The 20,129-nt window shown below is 48.2% G+C and overlaps 2 protein-coding genes across 2 annotated transcripts; one reads left to right on the forward strand and one right to left on the reverse strand.

Moving 5' to 3' along the window:
* The first annotated feature begins 3,040 nt into the window (after nucleotides 1-3,040).
* Nucleotides 3,041-5,952, forward strand: RPL29 (ribosomal protein L29). The gene is made up of 4 exons (XM_031609420.2): nucleotides 3,041-3,144; nucleotides 3,298-3,342; nucleotides 3,988-4,052; nucleotides 5,756-5,952. The coding sequence occupies exons 2-4, from the start codon at nucleotides 3,306-3,308 to the stop codon at nucleotides 5,867-5,869; spliced, it is 216 nt and encodes a 71-aa protein (XP_031465280.1). The 5' UTR covers nucleotides 3,041-3,144; nucleotides 3,298-3,305; the 3' UTR covers nucleotides 5,870-5,952.
* Nucleotides 5,953-13,515: 7,563 nt separating this feature from the next.
* TNNC1 (troponin C1, slow skeletal and cardiac type) lies at nucleotides 13,516-19,422 on the reverse strand. Its single transcript, XM_031609430.2, has 6 exons — nucleotides 19,294-19,422; nucleotides 15,732-15,762; nucleotides 15,405-15,551; nucleotides 14,496-14,610; nucleotides 14,256-14,392; nucleotides 13,516-13,692 (listed from the first exon to the last, which is right to left on the reverse strand). Exons 1-6 carry the CDS (start codon nucleotides 19,315-19,317, stop codon nucleotides 13,661-13,663), a joined length of 486 nt encoding a protein of 161 aa, XP_031465290.1. The 5' UTR covers nucleotides 19,318-19,422; the 3' UTR covers nucleotides 13,516-13,660.
* Between the last annotated feature and the right edge of the window lie 707 nt (nucleotides 19,423-20,129).

Consider the following 20,129-nt stretch of genomic DNA (forward strand, 5'->3'; position numbering starts at 1 on the left):
ATAAAAATGGGCTAATAGTACACCCAGGCTTTATCAGATCTGATGCCTGATCCTGCAATGCTACAGAAGCAACTCAGCAACGTAAGCTCCTCTTGATGCATCAGTTTTTGTTGCTCAACTGCAACAATGAGAAAAAATGCTGAAATGAGCTGATACAACGTAGGTATTTAAAATGTGATTGGGAAGAGTGATGTCCCAGGCCAGACACATCCTTTAAACCTCCTTCATGGTACTCAGTCATGCTGCAGGTGGTGGGTGTTCAGTGCCTCCTGCCTGCAGAAGGGGCAACAGAAGCTGGAAACAGGGCTGCATCCAGCAGAACCCAGCTGGGCATTGTGGGCTTTTACAAAAAACAACCATCCCACTGTTAAACCAGGGTGTTAGCTCTGCTCAGAGTATATGCAGGATTGGGCTCCGCTTATCCCCTTCCCCCTCCCCAGCCCTGCCTCCACACTAACCTACTTTCTCACTTTGTGGAAAGAACATCTTGGATTATGGTGCTGCAAATGAAAGGCTTCAGTCATTGTATCAGACGAATCACAGGTAAGCACAGGGTTTTATGTCAGCTTTTTGGCAGCTTCTTTATTCCCTCCCTGCTTTGCACAAACAAGCCGTCTTTGTGCGGAAGTTCATTTTTCCTTTGGAGACCATGGTTTGTCAACACGGTTTTTCAATAATCCTTGCCATGCAGATAAGGCAGAGCTAAAGCAGATCCCTTTTACTGTTGCTGAAAAGCTACCCGATCCTTCTGCAAAGTACTGCTCACTGAGGTCTGTCCCCTCCATCCCTGTCACCAGGCAGGAGGACAAAAGCTGTGCCCAGGTGACAGATCTGAAATCCCAGTGCAAAATACAACCTCGATTCCATTTCTTCCAGTGGAGGGAGCTGTGTTGGTGTCTGGAGTGATTTGGGTGATTTTTTGCAGCATTAGCTGTATTTCCTTGCACACATCCTGTTTCGTCTGGCCCCACTCACTCAGCTTTTGGAGCCCATCAGGAATATGGAAATCTCAAGTTCCCTATTTGCTTATTGCTGATGGTTCCCAAGTTATTTTAAGGTAAAAGTGTAAAATGGGAAACAAGCTTGAATGGACAGAAAAAAAGCCCACTAAAGCCAGCTGGAGTGTGGGGAGGGACTGAGCTGCAGCAGAGCTACATGGAGGAGCCAACCTGCTTCCAGCCTGCTGCAGCATCTTGGTGGCCCTGTTCATCACCTGACTGCTTTTCTGTGCCAGTAAACTCCCTGGCAACCTCCACCCTTGCAGACCATTCTCCCCTCCTATCAGGCACCCTAGGCTGCATTTTTGCAATTGCATTGGCATCAGCTGATTCTGGAGGCAACCAGCCAGATCTGCAGCTGGACAGAACTGACACAGAGGGAAATCTTTTAAATCCCTAAGCTCTTCCTAAATCCAACAACATCATTGGAATATCTCAAATAAATAAATAAATAAATAAACAAACCTACCCTACAGTTCTATGTATTTATTGCTATGATGATATATTTTGGTTGCAAGCCCTGAAATGGGGAAGATCTAATTTATGTGTAACTTTGGGTTCACTGAATTCTAAGTCATTTTCTGGACAGGTCAGTAAAAGTCCACATAAGCCATCCAGAGCAGCTTCCCACTCCAGATGGCCATCATGAACATCCCAGCACCTCCAATGAGGATGCAGCAGGGATGCAGCAGCCTCTTGCTGTCTGTGATGGGCCGCTCCTGCTGCCAGGCTCTGAAGAAGCTCCTGCACCCACCACACAGACTCCATCAGGCTCCCTCGGCTTCACAGCACCAAGCTGAAAAACTCTCCCCATTCCCATCATATCTTGGTGCACTGAGGAAGCTTTCCTTCTTTTATCAAGGAGGAATTTACCAGCATCAAGGGATACTTCTTCAGAGGCAGCACCACTAGCTCTCAAACCACTCTAGGACACCTCTGCTTCAGGAATTCCCCCTTTCTTGGACCCTCACGGTCTGATGATTGACAGCAGTTGTCACCGCTTGGTCTCAGCTCGTTAGGAGCAGCCCTCCCAGGCACTCTGCACACAGGGGATGCAGTGTTTGCTGTCTCAGTGAGTGGCAGGTTTAAGGAGAGCCTTACTGCAGATTGGCCGGCATTTTCAATAAGAAAACTGATATTTTTAATCTTCTTCTCCGTATCTTTAAGAAAATTATAACGGATGTCAGGGCAAAAGACCACAGTCAGGTAAGATGCCATGTCAATTGGGAAGTTTCAGCATGTCCCGCTGTTATTTGCTGGAGGTGTCCCTTCTCCCTGACTGGGACTAATACTCCCACTCGGAGGCCATAGTGGCATCTGTTATGCTCAGGCTCCCTCTAGTGCCTTTATGTCCTGGTATCCCTGCTCCTCCGGGTCCATTTGTCGCCGGGAGCTGTCCTTCGTTCCCACTCCCCTCCAGCTTTGTTAGTGTGGGCTTTACACCACAGCCAAGCCCTACTTGCCCCTCTCCCCCAGACCAGTAGCTCGCCAGCGTTAAGGAATGCTCCATAGTGCAAAGCAGAGTCCTTCTGGGCTCCTCCTAGCCAGCACCTGAATAGGATCACAGAATCATAAGGGTTGGAAGGAACCTCTGGAGATCACCAAGTCCAATCTCCCAGCACTAAGACTTGGCACCACAGGCACCCCATGCGTTTCACCATGAGCTGGGGCAGCCCTGGGAAACACTGGGAGAAAATTATCCCATGCTAAACGTCCATAAATATCAGGACACCACAAAAACATCACAAAAAGCCCCGTTCATCTCTCTTTTAGGGTAGTTCCTTCAAACACAGAATGCTTTTCTGATCCACTCAGAAGCCACTGAATTGTGTGATACAAGAACACTTACAGAGAGGACATGGTTGTCAAAGAAACTTTGGCTTTATTTGAGTTTTCTCTGGGGCTTTGGTGTTTTGTTTTTTGGTTTTTTTTTAATTGTTTTACAGGAACTCAGCCGCTGGGCCGGGAAGACGAGGGAGAGGACGGGGAGGAACGGTCGCGACGCGGAACCTCCATGCCGGCGGCGCTTGTTGCGCACCCGACCAACTGACTTCCGGTACAGACTTCCGGTGCGGCCTACCACCATTACCCAGGGGCCCTTGCGCGGCCTTTCTCTTCCGGTGTGACTCTGTCCGCTGTGGGTTCGGTAGGTGCCGCTCCGCGCAATCCGGCTCCATCCGCGCTCCACCGGCCGCTCCCGGCGTCGGGCTCCGGCACAGCGGGCTGCGGGAGCACCGCGGGAGGCGGGGCCGAGCCGAGCCGAGCTGAGCTGAGCTGTATCGTCTCTTCTGTCCCGCAGGTGCCGCCATGGCCAAGTCCAAGAACCACACCACGCACAATCAGTGTGAGTCGGGGCCCGGCGTGGGGTCGGGGGTGGAGCCCGGCGGGGACGCGCGGCGCCGGTCCGGGCTGAAGTGAGATCAGTTGGGGGAGGAGGTAGCGGGAGCTGAGCTGCGGCTGCCACTGCCGGGCTTAATGCAGAGACTGCATAACCACAGGAAAGCAAGCATCACAGCTCTGCGTGTTCTGATGTGATGCCTTGCATCCAGGGAGAAGCGTGGTCATAAAGTAATTCCTTTTCTCTTTTTTTGTTTTGTTTTCCTTTTTTGTTTTCCCTCATATTAATTGGTAAGCTTGCAGTGTTTGCAGTCAGGTTCTGCTGGTCCTGGCACGGCCAGCACTAATGCCTTGTAATGCTGAACACAGATACTGAAAAGTGCCTGAGGCCATTCCATGTACGTGTGTATGTGCTGCTTCTATTTTAATAATTAATACACAGCCTGAAATCCTTAATTAGAAAGGTTTACACTGCTGAGAGCACAGTGTGCCAAGGGATGGGAATGGAGGTGCTCCCCTTATCTGAATTCAGCTGGGGCTGGCTGATTTTCTGTTCTGCATTATTGTCACAGTATATTTAAAAGAAAGTAAACACAGCTTTTCAATAGTAGTTGAAGTTGTAATCTGTATTGTTTCCTTGTGTTTCACGTAGCCCGCAAGTGGCACAGAAATGGCATCAAGAAGCCCAGATCCCATAGATATGAGTCTCTTAAAGGGGTGAGTATTTTTGCTCATGTTTCTAAGCTGTTCAGACTCCAGAAAATCCAGTAGTGGTGTTTCTTCACAGAATCACAGAATGGCCGGGGTTGGAAAGGACCTCAAGGATCATTAAGTTCCAAGTCCCCTGACACAGGCAGGGCCACCAACTCCACATTTAATACTAGACCAGGCTGCCCAGGGCCCCATCCAAACCTCCAGGGATGGATGGGGCATCTACAACCTCTCTGGGCAGCTGTTCCAGCACCTCACCACTCTCATAGTAAAGAACTTCCCCTGGTATCCAACCTAAATCTTCCCTCCCTCTACTTAAAACCATTTTCCCTTGTCTTTCCTTTTAAAGAGTTGGTTCCCCTCCTGTTTGTAGGCTCCCTTTAGGTACTGAAAGGTTGCAGTAAGGTCACTCCACAGCCTTCTTTTCTCCAGGCTGAACAAGCTCTGCTCCCTCAGCCTGTCTTCGTAGTGGAAGTGCTCCAGCCCTCTGATCATCTTTGTGGCTCCTCTGGACCCTCTCCAACAGCTCTCTTGTCTTTTCTGTACTGGGGGCTCCAGACCTGGACGCAGTACTGCAGATGGGGCCTCACAAGAGCAGAGTAGAGAGGGACAATCATCTCTGTCACCCTGCTGGCCACCCCTCTTTTGATGGAGCCCAGTGTACCATTTGTATTTACCATTTTTCTTACCTTTGACTGTCGGCATTTTTGCAGATGATAGCTGTGGGCTTCTCTTGCATCGTTTGCTCACCTTAATTGCTGCTGTGGTAGTTCTAACCCATGTGAAATCCACACTGTATTTCTACAAAACTGCTTATTACCCATTGGCCACCTCTGTTCTGCTTGGAATCAGTATCGTTAAATATTGCTTCCAGTGAAGCAAACACAAGGCTTCACTGCTCTCCTTCACTTTAAATCCTGCTGTGTCTCTGCCCTTCCCTTCAGTGTTGTTATAGCATCTGTACTAGTACACAGAATTTCCTTCAGGAAAGAAGAATTGGCATTGCTAGATGGTACACATGGTAATAACAAAATTTGCATTTTCTTGATACTGAACACTTGGTACACCACTAACTTTCTCCACACAACAGAGAGAAAAAGAAAAAAGGATATTGTTCTGGTTTGGAAAAGTGCTGCGATTCTGTTTACCTTGTCGATGTGGTAATTTGCTTTTCAGAAGTGATGTAGGAGTTTCTGCCATGCTCAGTGAGGGTTCAGTGCTCTGAAAATACTCATGCTATCTATGAGTGTTGCCTCATTTCAAGCACACATGAGTTAAGTTGGAAAAAATCCTGCTAGCTGTGTGTACTGGGGAAAATTCCTTGGAATAAAGTAGGAGATTTGTTTCAGTGGGGCACTGATACATCTGAGGTTTGCTCAAAGCCATGAAAGGGTGCGTTAGTGAGCCAGTAGCTGACAAAAGACAGGAGCAGCTCTTCAGAACACAGAAATGAAATTTGTCTTGTTTGCAGCATTGCTTAATTTGTCCTTTCTGTATGTTTATTACTTGGCTTTACAGTTTTTTTGTTTGTTTAGAAATGAAGGAAAATATAGTAAAGGATGGCTGTGAGTAGCTAAAATAATTCTGTTGCTATCAAATCAGAAAATGTATCTGCATTAATCACAGCTAGAACTGCAATAACTGGAATGTGATGGAAATACACGTTCCTTTTATGTATATTGGGGCTCATGTTTCCTTCGTTTTCACAGGTTGATCCCAAGTTTCTGAGAAACATGAGATTTGCCAAGAAACACAACAAGAAGGGGCTGAAGAAGATGCAAGCCAACAATGCCAAGCAGGCAGCTCTACAGAAAAAGGACTGACCTGGTTTAAGACAAAGAACCAGTTTGCCTTTTGGCATGTATGTTTAAAGCATTTTTGTACAAATAAAATTGGACATAACAAAGTTTTCATCTCCTGAATTTGAGAAGAACCCTCGAAAGTGCCTTGAGTTTTATTATAGATGCCAATTCTGTGTTATCACATCTGCATGTAGTGACCAGTGCATGGTTTTCTTCCATATCAGATAAGGTGCAGAGGTTGTGTGTTGATGTTCTTAGCCTCCACTAGTCCTAGGTAAAGCAGCTGCTTCTTCCTCAGTAGTGTTCTACTGCAATTGTTGGTATGGACTGTGAACATCTAATAACTCACAGCCTGTTTTCAGTTTGTGAAATTGTTACTGAGTGAAGCTTTAAAATAGAACAAGCAGCAATATTTTGCATTGCACAGGCTCTTAGATGACAGTATTCAGTATAGGTAGAACTGGTTTTGATAATGGATGTGTGTTCAAAGCTGTCTCATACTGTGATCTGTGCAGCAGTTCTTAGTGCTGTTAGAGCATAACCAGACTTGGAGGACTGTTCCTTACACATTCTCTGCATTACTGTTCAAGTCAGGTAGCTACAGCAATGGAAATCCTGGAAAATCAGGAAGACTGCTGAGTTAACTGCAGTGTAAGATCATAGCAATTAATAATAGTAGTATGTGTTGTCTTCTAAAATGCTTCAAGAAATAAAGTGTTAAAAGGGTGCTAACTGTTAGTAATTTAACTGTATAAAATACCCAGATTTTTCATAGCTACTGTTATTTCAATAGTTTTTCATAGGGGAACTACAGGCCTGTCAGCATGACATCAGTGCCAGGGAAGGTCACGGAACAAATCCTCCTGGGAGAGATCACACAGCTCATGCATGGCGTCCACAGGATCAGGCCCCCAGCCAGCACGGGTTCATGAAAGGCAGGTCATACTTGACCAATCTCATTTCCTTCTACGACTGGGTGACCAGACTGGTAAATGAGGGAAAGGCTGTTGATGTAGTCTACCTAGACTTCAGCAAAGCCTTTGACATGGTCTCTCACAGTATCCTTCTGCAGAAACTGGCTGCCCGTGGCTTGGACAGTTTTACCCTCCATTGGGTAAGGAACTGGCTGGAGGGCCATGCTCAACGGGTGGTGGTCAATGGAGTAAAGTCCAGCTGGCAACCTGTTTCAAGTGGTGTCCCCCAGGGGTCGGTGATGGGGCCCATCCTGTTTAATATCTTTATTGACGACTTAGATGAAGGGATTGAGTGTACCCTGAGTAAGTTTGCAGGCGACATCAAGTTGGGAGGTGGTGTGGATCTGCCTGAGGGTAGGGAAGCCCTGCAGAGGGATCTGGATAAGCTGGATCGCTGGGCTGAGGTGAATGGGATGAGGTTTAACAAGGCCAAGTGTCAGGTCCTGCACTTTGGCCACAACCCCATGCAGCGCTACAGCCTTGGGGATGAGGGGCTGGATGACTGTGAACAGGAAAGGGACCTCGGGGTGTTGATACTCAGCTGAACATGAGCCAGCAGTGTGCCCAGGTGGCCAAGAGGGTCACATTAGAAATAGTGTGGCCAGCAGGAGCAGGGAGGTGATCATCCCCCTGTACTCAGCACTGGTGAGGCCACACCACAAGTACTGTGTTCAGTTTTGGGCCCCTTGCTACAAGAAAGACACTGAGGCCCTGGAATGAGTCCAGAGGATGGCAACAAAACTGGTGAGGGGTCTGGAGCACAAGTCTTACGAGGAGCAGCTGAGGGAGCTGGGATTGTTCAGTCTGGAGAAGAGGAGACTCAGGGGAGACCTCATTGCACTCTACAACTTCCTGAAGGGAGGTTGTGATGAAAAAGGGTCTGGCTTCTTCTCCCAGGCAAATAGTAGGACCCGAGGAAATGGCCAGAAGTTGTACCAGAGGAGGTTTAGGTTGGACATTAGGAGAAACTTTTTCTCTCAGAGAGTGGTCAGGCACTGGAATGGCTGCACAGGGAGGTGGTGGAGTCGCCATCCCTGGCAGTGTTCAAGAGGCATCTGGATGAGAAGCTGCAAGATATGGTTTAGTGCTTGTGGTACTAATAGGAATGGGAAAGTGGTTGGACTAGATGATCTTGCAGGTTGTTTCCAACCTCGTGATTCTATGATTCTATGATAATAGTAACACAAGAATCCCTGTCTGATGAAGCTAGTTGGCTGATCAGATCAGGGAAGTAGCATTTGAAAGCACAAGAAGAGATGGTGCCATGACAAGGTTTTGCTATTGTAGTTAAGTAGTAGACTTGATTTTCCTGGTTCTACCAGTCAGCAAAGTTGAGTATTTGAGTTGAGTATCTTGAAAGACAAGATGACTTTTTTCATTGCTGAAGAGAACCGTGTTAAAATGCACCAAACCTTTCTTAAAGCTGCATTTTCAGCACTAGTCCACCTGGTGGTGTAAATCCATGTATCAACACGAGCTGGAAGTATGTAAGTAGTAAAAGACCTGCTGGATGAAAAATAAATACTTCAACTGAAACATCCAATTAATGAAATTTTATATAGATATATATATATATACACCCTAGCTAGTTAGTAGAATGAAATACTTCGTTGAAATAAGTATTTTGAATTCTTTGTGGCCCAAAGTGCTTCTACAAGACTTTTCTCAGTAGATTTTTCTTTTTTTTTTTTTTTTTTTTTTTTTACTGGTCCAGTCCTACCTACGCCAACCAACACAAAGATTTACTGCAACTGCAGGAGTGTCCTTGCAGCTAGAGAGATGTGCAACCTCAATCTGTATGAATTCTGCTGTATGTATCTCTTGGACTCTTCTCGAGGCTGAGGTTTCTCAGCTTGAAGAACTTAATTTCTGTGCAAGAGCAACGTGCTGACAGGGAGGGTGGTATATTTGGAGAATGCAGTCATGAGGTTCATATCAATGGATAAAATCTTTTAAATCTTTTAAGACAAAAGGACCAGCTGCCTTAAATGAGCTAAAAGCCTGTGCTCATCTGGGGAGATGACAGTCATCCCTGCAAAGTTTTTTTGGCAACTGGTTACATTATTTAGATACAGCCCTACAATATTTAAATCCTGGTGGTACTGGTGGTAACTGAGGTATCTGAGTTGCATGGCAGCTGCCTTCCTTGGTGCAGTGAGCTTGTCTACAAAAGCATGGCCGCATAGTTGTGGTTCTGATTAATATGCACATCACCTTGGGATGCTGCTGGTTCTGGAGGAGGCAGAGTGGCTGGTCCAGCTGCCTAAAAAAAAAGTCAGTGTGCTGCACGGCTCTACGGTGACAATGATAAAAGAAAAAGCACAAACCCTAAAGACAGGTCTTGGCATTTGTTTTGCTGCACTTTCATCTGTGTATCTGCAAATCTTTAGTCTACTTTGTGTTGTATATTATAAATTTTGCAGTAAGGCGTTTCTGTCAGCTAAGGGGGACTTTAACTCCTCTGTGTGTCTTCCCTGAGGGCTTGTGTTGTGAGAGCATCTCACGGGATGTGGTTTGAGGGAAGAGAGGAAAGGTTTGGGCTGAGAAATGGAAGTCTGCACCTTAATGAGAAGCAGAAAATGGAAAATGGGCTGCCAGTGGCTCCACAGTTTCCCCAGGCCTGCCTCGAAGCAGCCTTTTCATGCCGCCCTTCATGTTGCCCTTCAGTGGGACAGCTTCCCAAATATGGGCTTGCTGACTTTCTGACCAAAATAGCGTCTGCGTGACAAAATGCGGCACAGAGGAATGTAACCTTAATCCAGGCATCATTGTGTAGCAAAAGGCAGGAGTCTGTGAGCTTCCACAGCAGCTTGGTGTCAGGTTTGTTGTCATCTGCACCTCTCTGTGATTTCCCTGCACACACAATGGTCCGGTGGGACACTGCCTGGATACTGGCAGTTTATAAGCGCATGACCACTCAGTTCATGAGTTCCCTCCTTCCCTTCCTTGAGGATGTTGTTGTGCCAGCACAGAAGGGAGAGCTGTGAATAGGTACCAATGCTAGCATTGCTCTGCAATGGGTATTCCTGCACTTTCATTTGTGTGTGCTATCATGTAAATTCTGTCCTGCTTTCTGTTGTTTGAGAAAGGCTGATGATCCTTTTTGGGAGGATTACATCTGCAGAACCCGGGAGATGGAACTGGCAGCTGCAGACCACTTGAAACTATTCCCATTATGCAGAGCTCTGTCATCTTTGACATTTAAAAACTTCAAAACCCGCATGACTAAGTCCTTGGTATCCCATCAGAAGGTGATGTTTTTGAGGGAGCCTCTCTGCTTAGCCACTGCCACACATCAGGTTATATTATGTTTTAGACTTGCTGATCATGATTTCTTCCCTTTGCAATGAAGAGGGCTTAGTATTAATTTATAGGTTGGCTCCTGTTTTCCCTACAGAGAAAAAAAATAGGGTGCAAAGGGCATGTAACCGAACACTGACCAGCTCGTTTTGCAGAGGTGAGCAATTGCACTGAAAGTGCAGAGTACAGAAATGGGAAGGAGAGCTCAAAGCAGTGGGAAATGCCCTGATGGAACATAGTAATCACCTGAGACATTGATGTTTGCTGTGAAAATGAAAAAAAGGACTGGATGCATTTTATTCTGACCCCTCCACCACCTTTCAGTAGCATGCTCCAGCAAAAAAATGCATGAACAGAACTTGATTTCTGCTTTGCCCAAGTTTCAGAGCTGTTACAGGCATTCCTTCACAACTGTGGATTTAGCACAGTGAAATGTTGTGTATCTGGCATAGATTAGCTCATTTCTTTTGCCCGTGTAGCAAACTTGCTTCAAATTACTGTGGAATTAAATCTGCTACCACCAAAAGCAAGCAGAGCAAGTCACCCAAGAACTGCAGCTGCATCTGGTGGCACGTGTTGCAGTCACATGGCAGCACAGCTCTGTCTCGTTTGGGCAGTACAGAGTAAGAGTGTGCAGATATGTGGGCTGTTTTACAGAATGTCTTTTGTCTGATTAGGAAAAAGAAAAAAAAAAGTGGATGTTTTGATGACTTTATTTCTTCAAGCAGTGCTCTGGCACTGGCAAATACAACATTGAGGAGAAACTGCAAATGTATGAGTTACATACATGCATGGGCTTCTGAGTTTTCTTCTTAACACATCTCCAGGCACATCTCCTGTGTGGAGGCTTTAACAAGGCTGACTGCGTGCCAGCTACAGGTTTGTCAGCCACCTAAGCTGCATGGCTGTCTATCACGTTGTGTTAAATTCCTAATGCAGTTGTTCCTGTGCTTTAGCCAACAGTGAAATCTACCCACACCACCCTACCCCATGGCATTTACTGGCTTGAATGACAGTCAGCATGTTAAGACAAATTGGTCTTGCAGCAGTTTTTCTGACTTTACACTGAGCATGCTGACCTGCCAAAGCCTCTGCTCTAAGGACTGAAAAGGCCCAAACATTCCCCAGAATTTCTGCTCTTGCAGGAACAAGTTTCAGCTGCTACAATGCTTTTGTCCTCTTCCTCTTCAGCCACCATCATCCCTGTTTTGCTCTCAGGGAAAAAAGAGGGGCAGTGAGGTTGTTGTGTGTGGCTGCTGCCTGTGCCCATACTCCTGTCACTTCTGAACCCAGGGCAGAGTGCTGAGACATGGCTGGATGGCTCCTCTCAACCTTCACAGCCATTCTTTTCCTTGATCTCATGGTGGAGTCCAGGCCACCCCATAAAGCCACCAAGTTGGCTAAAAGGGAGAGGAGGTTAAGCTGGGAAAGTTCCTTATTTCCTCTCATGTTCATAATTCAGTGAGCCAAAGCATGTTTCTAAGTGGTAGCGAACATCTTGGAGATGTCCATGTTGAGTATTGGGATTTGGTTGGGACAAAATAAGGCGATGGAGCTGTCAGTGGTGCCTGCTGAGATGTGATATGAGTGTGGGTTGCCTTTTGGCTTGAGTGGCTGTGGGGAAATTTGGTGTCCCTGCCACCCCATTGGGCTGTTCAGGAGGAAAAAGGCCAAATTTTACAGATGTAGCATTGCTGTGGCTATGAGAGTGGCTGAAGCCCAGTTGTCTGAACCTCTTGTGCAGATTTCCAGGCATGGGTAAAACATTCCAAAAGTTTCCTCAAATGCAGGAGGCCTCAGTGGGACTTGTGAAGTGACTTGTGCTGCTCAGGAGGTGGAAAATGACAGCATGGAATCATTCAGTTGGAGAAGACCTTCAAGTTATCAAGGCAACAGGCTCCTTGCTCTGCACTGGGCTGTGTCTGGCCCAGGAGCCTCAGAACCCACAGAGAGGCCTTCTGTGTTTTCCAGATGTATGCATTAGAGATGTTCCTAAAATATCCTAGGTTTTAAGGAAAATCATAGAATCATAGAATGGCCTGGGTTGAAGAGGACCACAACGATCATCTCGTTTCAACCCCCTGCTATGTGCAGAGTCACCAACCAGCAGACCAGGCTGCCCAGAGCCACATCCAGCCTGGCCTTGAATGCCTCCAGGGATGGGGCATCCACAGCCTCCTTGGGCAACCTGTTCCAGTGCCTCACCACCCTCTGGGTGAAAAACTTCCTCCTGATATCTAACCTAAACCTCCCCTGTCTCAGTTTAAGACCATTCCCCCTCATCCTATCACTACCCAGCCTTATAAACAGCCATTCCCCCTCCTGTTTATATGTTCTCTTCAAGTACTAGAAGGCCACAATGAGGTCTCCCTGGACCCTTCTCTTCTCCAAGAAAAAAAAATCTGCTGCCATAATGCATTTCTTTGTTTCCTTTGATGTTACAAGCCCTGCTTGGGCAAAACATTTGTTGCTCCTTGTCCAGAGGAAAAACACAACACTTCTCACATCCTCACTTAAGCTACTTGGTGTTTGGTGTGAATTAATAATATTTCAGAACATCTAGGGGTCAAGGGCAATACCTGCAGGGCTTGCACAGGAGCAGACTGGTGCTGTGCCCTGCCAATATTTATTTTGCTTGAGTAAACATTTGATTTTAGCAACACGAACACAATGTGTGAGCTGTGCTGGGATGTAATTCGATGGGAGGAGGCAGCTATGTGCAGGGGGAGCTGCTAATACCATAGGAATGCCACACTTCCTTGGAGAGAGAGAAGACGGTGCCCAAGGCATCAGAAACAGCACCACTTGTCCTCCTGACCCTGCTGCCACCCTCAGTGTGGCTGTTAAGACTGTATCAGGGTCATGCCCTGCAACAGATACGATTTCTAAGGGAAAAATGTTGGGATTCAGATTCAGTGTGAAATGCCATAGTGCTACAGTGCTGCTCCCTCACAGGGCCACCTGCCTTCCTCCACACAGAATGAGACAAGAAAGAGGTGTTTCCAGATAAGTAGAAGTTTTCCTTTCGTATGTTTCACAGAGTGACCATCAGGATGGGAAAGAGGGGAGGGATGTCTTTGGGACAGTTGTGGTAACATCAGGGAGGAAAGGAGATGTTCCTTTCCCAGTGTTTTAGTAATGGAATAAGTGTTTGTTAATTCATGTTTCATCACTAAAATGTTGCCAGGGTTCTAGTTAAACCAGCAGGCACCAGTGCAGGCCCCTGCTGCCCTCCCCATGGTGTGATCAGTGGGGCAATGCAACGTGGCAACAACACAAAATGGCAGCTCCCTGGCAGGCACCCACAGCCACGAGGAGTGTCCCCTTCGGTTGTGAGCCTGTGGCCGAGGTGCAGCGCTCACCTAACTGCCAAGGAACAACTACCAGAGGCACTTGATAGCAATGTGCTTTATTTTCCCTAAGACCACCCCTTCTCAGCGCTCAGTCTTCATGCTGGCAGCCAGGGGATGGAACCGAGGAGCTGAGTCAGAGAGCAGAAGGGGTTTCAGAGATTCGGGCTGTCCATCTGGCCTCAGATTTATTCAACTCCCTTCATGAACTCCAGGAACTCTGCCAAGGGGGAGACATCAGAGATGAGGGCTATTAGGTGGCACTGAAGTGTTTTCACAGCTGCCATAGTACACATTTGGCAGTTCTCCACGGCCCTTTCTCTTTTTCCATCTCACTGATGCACAAGAGGCCAGGCAGATGGCTACCACTCCTCTGGCCATGGCCTAGAGTTCCTCATGCCTGCCGATGGAAATGTCACCAGTGCCCAGTGTCACCCCCGGCCACAGACTCCACTCAAAAATGGTCTGCGGATCATTTTGGAAGCACTGTATTCAAAATAAGAGCCCTTCAGTGCTCATGCTTGTGTTTAGGTGGCAAAAGCAGACAGCAGGCCTCAGTGAAAACAAACCTTGCATTACAGCATCAGTGGGGAGCTAAGGGAGGCCCAGGTACTTGCAAACATTTTACAAGCCTGAGAACCTCCCCAGCTCCATACAAACCCAGGATGGGATCAGGTGTGTTGCCCAGCTCTGCCTGCACAAGCTCACACCTGCCCCCAAATACAACCAAGAACATGGGAGCTGCTCAAGGACAACCAAACTTCAGGCAAGAAAGATTCCTACCGTCATAGTCAATCCTGCCATCATTGTTTTTGTCCCCATCTTTCATCAGTTCTTCTATGTCATCCTCAGTGATCGTCTCTCCAGTTGCCTGTAGCATGATCTTCAGTTCCTCAAGATCGATGTAGCCATCAGCATTCCTGTGCAAGGACAGAAGAGCTTAGGAGGGGACCCACACACTGGGCAGGTGAGCTGGGACCATTTCACCTCTCCCATCACCCATACTGTGGCCATGGTTCTTACTTATCAAACATCCTGAAAAGATCTGAGAGTTCCTCTTCAGTTTTTCCTTTGCTGTCATCTTTCATACACCGGACCATCATAACAAGGAACTCATCAAAGTCCACAGTGCCGCTACCTGTGTGCAGAATGAACACCGTCAGATAGCAGGTGCACAGGTAAAGCCAAGTGAGAGGACAAAGTACCTGCTAGGAACTGAGGGACAGAACTCAGAGAGCAGCTCTGTGGCAGGAAGCAGCTTGCAGGCTAGAGTGAGCAAGCAGAGGCCACGGACTGAATTCATTACTCTTTTTGTTTATTTATTTATTTAGCTTTTGCAGTCATTTTGCCCTAGCAAACCAAACATACTGCAAAGAAGGACTGGAAGCATTGATGAATGTGAATTCCTACCATGGAGGCACCTGTCCATCTCATCAATAATAAAAACTGCAGCAGGCAGGTATTCATGCACTATTTTTGCACTGGCAGTGTAGTAGTGTTGTTTTCAATGACACTAAAGTTTTGCATGATTTTTGGCCACTTTTATCTTTTCCAGTTACTTAGTACAGTATTTCTCTCCAACCTGCACACTGATTTGACCAGTATACGTGTTTATGTCCATATATGTGCATGAGCAGTGAAAGACTTTCCTGATAGAAATCTAATTGTGACATTCATGCAATACTAATTGCTACGAAATTGAGTTCAAGTAGTCTGGTCATGACAGGCATAATTTTTATAGTGTTTATTAGCCTGAAAATTTCCTAAAGGAACCACACTGAAGTGTGGGGTACATTCAGTGTCCATCAAAATCCCAGCTCCCAGCTCTCAGAAGGTGCTGTACCCAGCGTGGATCCTGCCTGAGGCCCATGGGCAGCAGGGAGCACTGGGCACAGGGACCAGGCTTGAAATGAAGAAACCAAAATCTCTCACCATCCTCATCCACCTCGTCAATCATCTCCTGCAGCTCCTCGGGAGTGGGGTTCTGCCCCAACATCCTCATCACCTTCCCCAACTCTTTGGTGCTGATGCAGCCATCCTCTGCCCCCAGCACGAAGATGTCGAAGGCAGCCTTAAACTCTGAGAAGAGAGTAGAGAGGAGATGTATGGGTCCTTGTCCCATGCTCCGGCCCCAGGTTGAGGGCTTGCTCTGTGAGAACACCCAAGGGACACAGAAGCTGCCTGTGATGTGATCCTAGTGGATCAAAAGCCCTGGGAGCTCATCTTCAGGCAGCCATGTCAGGTTAAAGATGCACCTACCATTTTTTTGTTCTTCTGTCAGCTGCTCAACCTGTAAGTGAAAGACAGAGAGCAATTCATTTTAATTCCTCGTCACTGCTAATTGCTAACCCTCCAAGAGCTGCTCTCTTACAGGTTGAGACCCAATCAGAGGAGGAACATCCTTGTCCCCATGGCGAAGGCAATTCCCAGTAGTCGTTTTCAGCCCTAGATTCAATAAACTATCAAAAGCATTAAGATCTTGTCTACCTCCATCAGAATTCATTTTTATAAAGGTTCTGCCTCTATCTCCTTCAGCCTATTTTACTTCAGATGCTCAGAGGGCTGGAGCACCTCCCTTACAAAGATAGGCTTAGGGAGCTGGGCTTGTCCAGCTTGGAGAAGAGAAGGCTGTGGGGTGACCTCAATGCAGCCTTTCAGTACCTAAAGGGAGCCTACAAACAGGGGGGAATCAACTCTTTTCAAGGATAGATAATAGCAGGACAAGGGGAAATTGTTTTAAGTTGAAGGAGGAAAGATTTACTGTTGGATGTCAGGGGGAAGTTCTTTACAGAGAGAGTGGTGAGGTGCTGAAACAGCTGCCCAGGGAGATTGTGGATGCCCTGTCCATCCCTGGAGGTGTTCAAGGCCAGGCTGGATGGAGCCCTGGGCAGTCTGGTCTAGTATTAAATGTGGAGGTTGGCAGCCCTGCCTGTGGCAGGGGGCTTGGAACTTAATAATCCTTGAGGTCCCTTCCAACCCAAGACATTCTATGATTCTACAATTGATTTTATGGCCCAAATACTCAGCATTTGTGTAGACTCTTTGGTCTGTACAAGCACCTCAAGCAAAATGGGCTCCTGGGATGAAATGGGGATGTGCCACAGACAGGTTATTGTGCATGAGGAGCAGGCTGCAGTCACTGCTGTTCCCTGAACCTGGGCACTGGAATGTGGAAGCAAACTGAGGCAGATGGGAGCAGCTGGAAGAAATGGTCCCTGCAGCCGCTCAGAGCTGGACAAGATTGCTCCCAAGTCCTACCCAGCTCATCTATCCAGGCCTAACCCCATCCACCCACCAGTGGGAGCTTACCAGTTAGCAGGAATTAATGAAAATTGACAAGGAGAGCAAAGAGGAATCCACCAGATCCTCGTGAAGTGCATTTCTTTCCGATCCTCTTGCAGTGCACCGCCACGCCATAGGCTTTATTCCTGCCTGCAGGCAGTGACCCCACTGCCATACCCACCTGCCCCCTCAGTAACATCCATTACAATGACTTGTGTTCCCCCCCCCCCACTGCTTCTGACACCCTCGACACCCATTCCCACTGTGTTTGGGTTGAAGCAGAACCCCCCAACGCAGCAGCACTCAGTCTTGGAAGCGAGACAGATGGTTTTTCACCCGAAGAGCAGTAATATGACAAAAAAAAAAAAAAAACTGGAAATCCTTCCTGCTTGCAGCAAGAGGCAGGGAAAATGCTTTATCTTAGCAGGAATTGGGAAGAGAGCCCTATCCAGCTCCCAGGGTGAGAAAGCCTTGCCAAGAGCAGCAGGAAGAGCCCCAAGCCCTACGCAGGCATCATTTGGGCAGCTCAGCCGATGGCCACGGCCACTTGGGTAACCTGACCCCCTGGCAGCATTCGCTATTTATAAGCCCTGATGAGAGAGGTGCTAGAGATAAAGATGAGCCCTGTGATTGTTCCCAGGCTTTTGGTATGCATCCCCACAGCCTGTTATCCTGACACTTGTCCCCGGCAACACTCTTAGAACCATTCAACAGAGCTGAAAAATGCTCCTGAAATAGCCTTGTGCTTGCACACCCTTATCTAGACATGAGTGGGCGAGACAAAATCCCACTGGGTTCTGCGGCTGCACCAAGGGAATTTGACATGGATATGATGTTGGTGTATACCCTCAAAGGTTGCTGCCATTAATGTATGCAGCAAATAACAAATCCTTACTTCCAAAGCTTTTTTGACTACTTCATGTTAGCTTTCTGCAGTACTACGGATGTGGAGCTGTGCTGGATGGAATGCAAGCACACAGTGATGCTTTTACTACACAGCTTTCTCCCAAGCTGTCATTGTGCCCTCTGGTCACAGATGCTGTTCACAGCTTTCTCCCTTTTTCTCCTGAGCTGCTTGCTCAGGAAATAGCTTTCTCCTGCTGCTCTCTGTGAAGGCAGGCACCCTTACCACATGATTTTGCTTTTTCAGCTCCTTTCTTCATCCCACATTTCCATTTGAAGTTGGGCAGGGGAAGTTTGAGATCTTAGTTAGTTAGTTATTTTGCCAGATACATGTTTTTCTACAGTTAAAATCCTGGGAACAGACTTATGAAAAAGCTATCAATTTCAGCCATGTTTTGCCTCTTCTCCTTTTGCCTTTACATTGGCAGCTCCCAGTCAGAGCCCACCAACACATTTCTCAGATCAAGGACTCTGCTTTGGGTGTCCACAGAGGAGGTTTGGGTTGAAACCCACAGGTTTCAGCTAGAGATGACCTTACCATTGATTTTTGCCCATTTTGGGGTGGAAAGGCACCCTAGGCTTTCTTCCTAATCCATGCATGAAGTCCCTAAACAACATAGCAAGGATCTGTTCCATGACAGTACATAACTAGTTAAAAAAACTTAATTATAGGGGCTGGATTTTCACTGATTTTACAGGGCACATTCTTTTCCCTTTTGCTTGCTCCTCGGGGCACTCAGCACATTGCCATGCACTACCCAGCTCATTCCTCACATGCTATCCGGATCCTGGGAGGGGGTCACTGCTGTAAGGGCTGACCAAGTGACAGGGAAAGGTGGCACCGTCTTCTTTCCCTCAATTTTGTTTCACCAAGCAATGTCTTTTTTCCCTCTAAACCTCTTGGAGTTGTAATTGTAGGATGTATTTTTCAACCTGGCCAACTCTATGTTAAAAAAAAAAAAATCACCCCGAAGTTCTTACGCTGTATTTTAACTCCGGGCACGCAGTAGTGATTCACACAATACAGAATCTATTTTCATCCTTATCACACCCGCATATCACTCACTCTCTGTCTAAATTACAAAATGATGTGCTGAGCTTATTATGGACCCGAGCGTTCCGGGTGTGCAGGGCAAGCGCTGCGTGCAGCTGCCGGGATGCTCTGCATTCCCAGAGAGCCTGCTTTCCAGCCTAGATTCCTGCGCAGCAAACAGGGGGTAGCAGAGGCAGAGCGGAGGGGGGCATTCAGAAACAGCGGCCAAAGCAGAGAGATTTTAAAAGTCCCACCGAAAAACACTCAGCCGAGGAAGGGGAGGATCTTAAGCAACGGCGCTTAGGATTTTAAAGCTCCAGAAACGAGAGGGTGAGGTTGAACTCATGCAAATCATCTTTCAACCCATGCAAATCGTGCTTGTTTTGTGGGAAACGCTGCTCTGTCGGGATGTGACCGCAGCCGGCAGCCGCCCCTTCCACTTGGCCGAGGTTCGGAACACCTCAGCACTGGGAGCTTCACGCAGACGAGACGAGGTGACTCCAGCGGAGCCGCCCGCCGCCGTCCCGTAACCAACGGCTGCCCATTGCCAACATCTCCTCGTCCCATTCCTCCCAAGCATCCCAGCCCCGGGCAGGCACTCACCGCCGCCTTATAGATGTCATCCATGGTTGGGAAGGGAGGGCGAGCGGCCGGGGGGCGTCACAGACACGCTCTGCCGCTGCCGCCCCGCCGGCCCCGCTGATATAGGGGGCAGCGGCCAGTGACGGGATGCGCCAGCCCACCGCGGCCCGGCCCCCAGCAGCGCCTCGCCGCGTGCCCGGGCTGCGTGGCACCGTGCCGGCTTGCGACGGGCCGGCCGGCTCCGCTGCATAGCGCCGGCAGCCGGAGCCTGGCCCCTCGCTTTGGGGCCCGGGACGACGTCCTTGGAGGAGCCGGGGAAAACGTGCGGCTCGCTGCTGCGCCAAGCAGCGAGGCGGGGGCAAATCGGGAGCGTCCCCCGCGACTTCTGCGTTCAGCCGGGGCTGCAAACGGCGACGGGGCGCTGCCAAGTGATGCGCGTTGGGGTGAATTCCCCGTCCTTCAGGAAGCGGCAGCCCGTCTCAGCGCGGATGGAGCAGCCCACGCTCGGAGCCGGCAGCGCTTCGGCCCCAGCGACAAGCAGCTGTTACAGGGCAGGGAGAAGCCCTAAACCCGAAGCAGCCCGGCCAGGTCGCGCTTCTGGGTGTGCAGCACTCCCTCTGGTGGGCTTCGGCCTGCTGACAGCTGAGCAGCAGGGATGGACGCAGCTGTTGGCTTCTTCTCCTCCAAAAATAAAAGCCACTTGTCTTCTACAGAAATCACACTGCATGCCAAAATTCGGTCGTCCCTGCTGAGCACTCAGTAGCAGCGGTCGGGGCCACGGTGGGTTTCACCAAATAATGTGCAGCAAAGGCTGCGATGGAGCACGTATCTGCAAGGATTGCTCCTCAGCTGGGCTG

The sequence above is a fragment of the Phasianus colchicus genome, chromosome 11, assembly GCF_987193195.1.
Source record: "Phasianus colchicus chromosome 11, bPhaCol1.hap1.1, whole genome shotgun sequence".
Classification (NCBI taxonomy): domain Eukaryota; kingdom Metazoa; phylum Chordata; class Aves; order Galliformes; family Phasianidae; genus Phasianus; species Phasianus colchicus.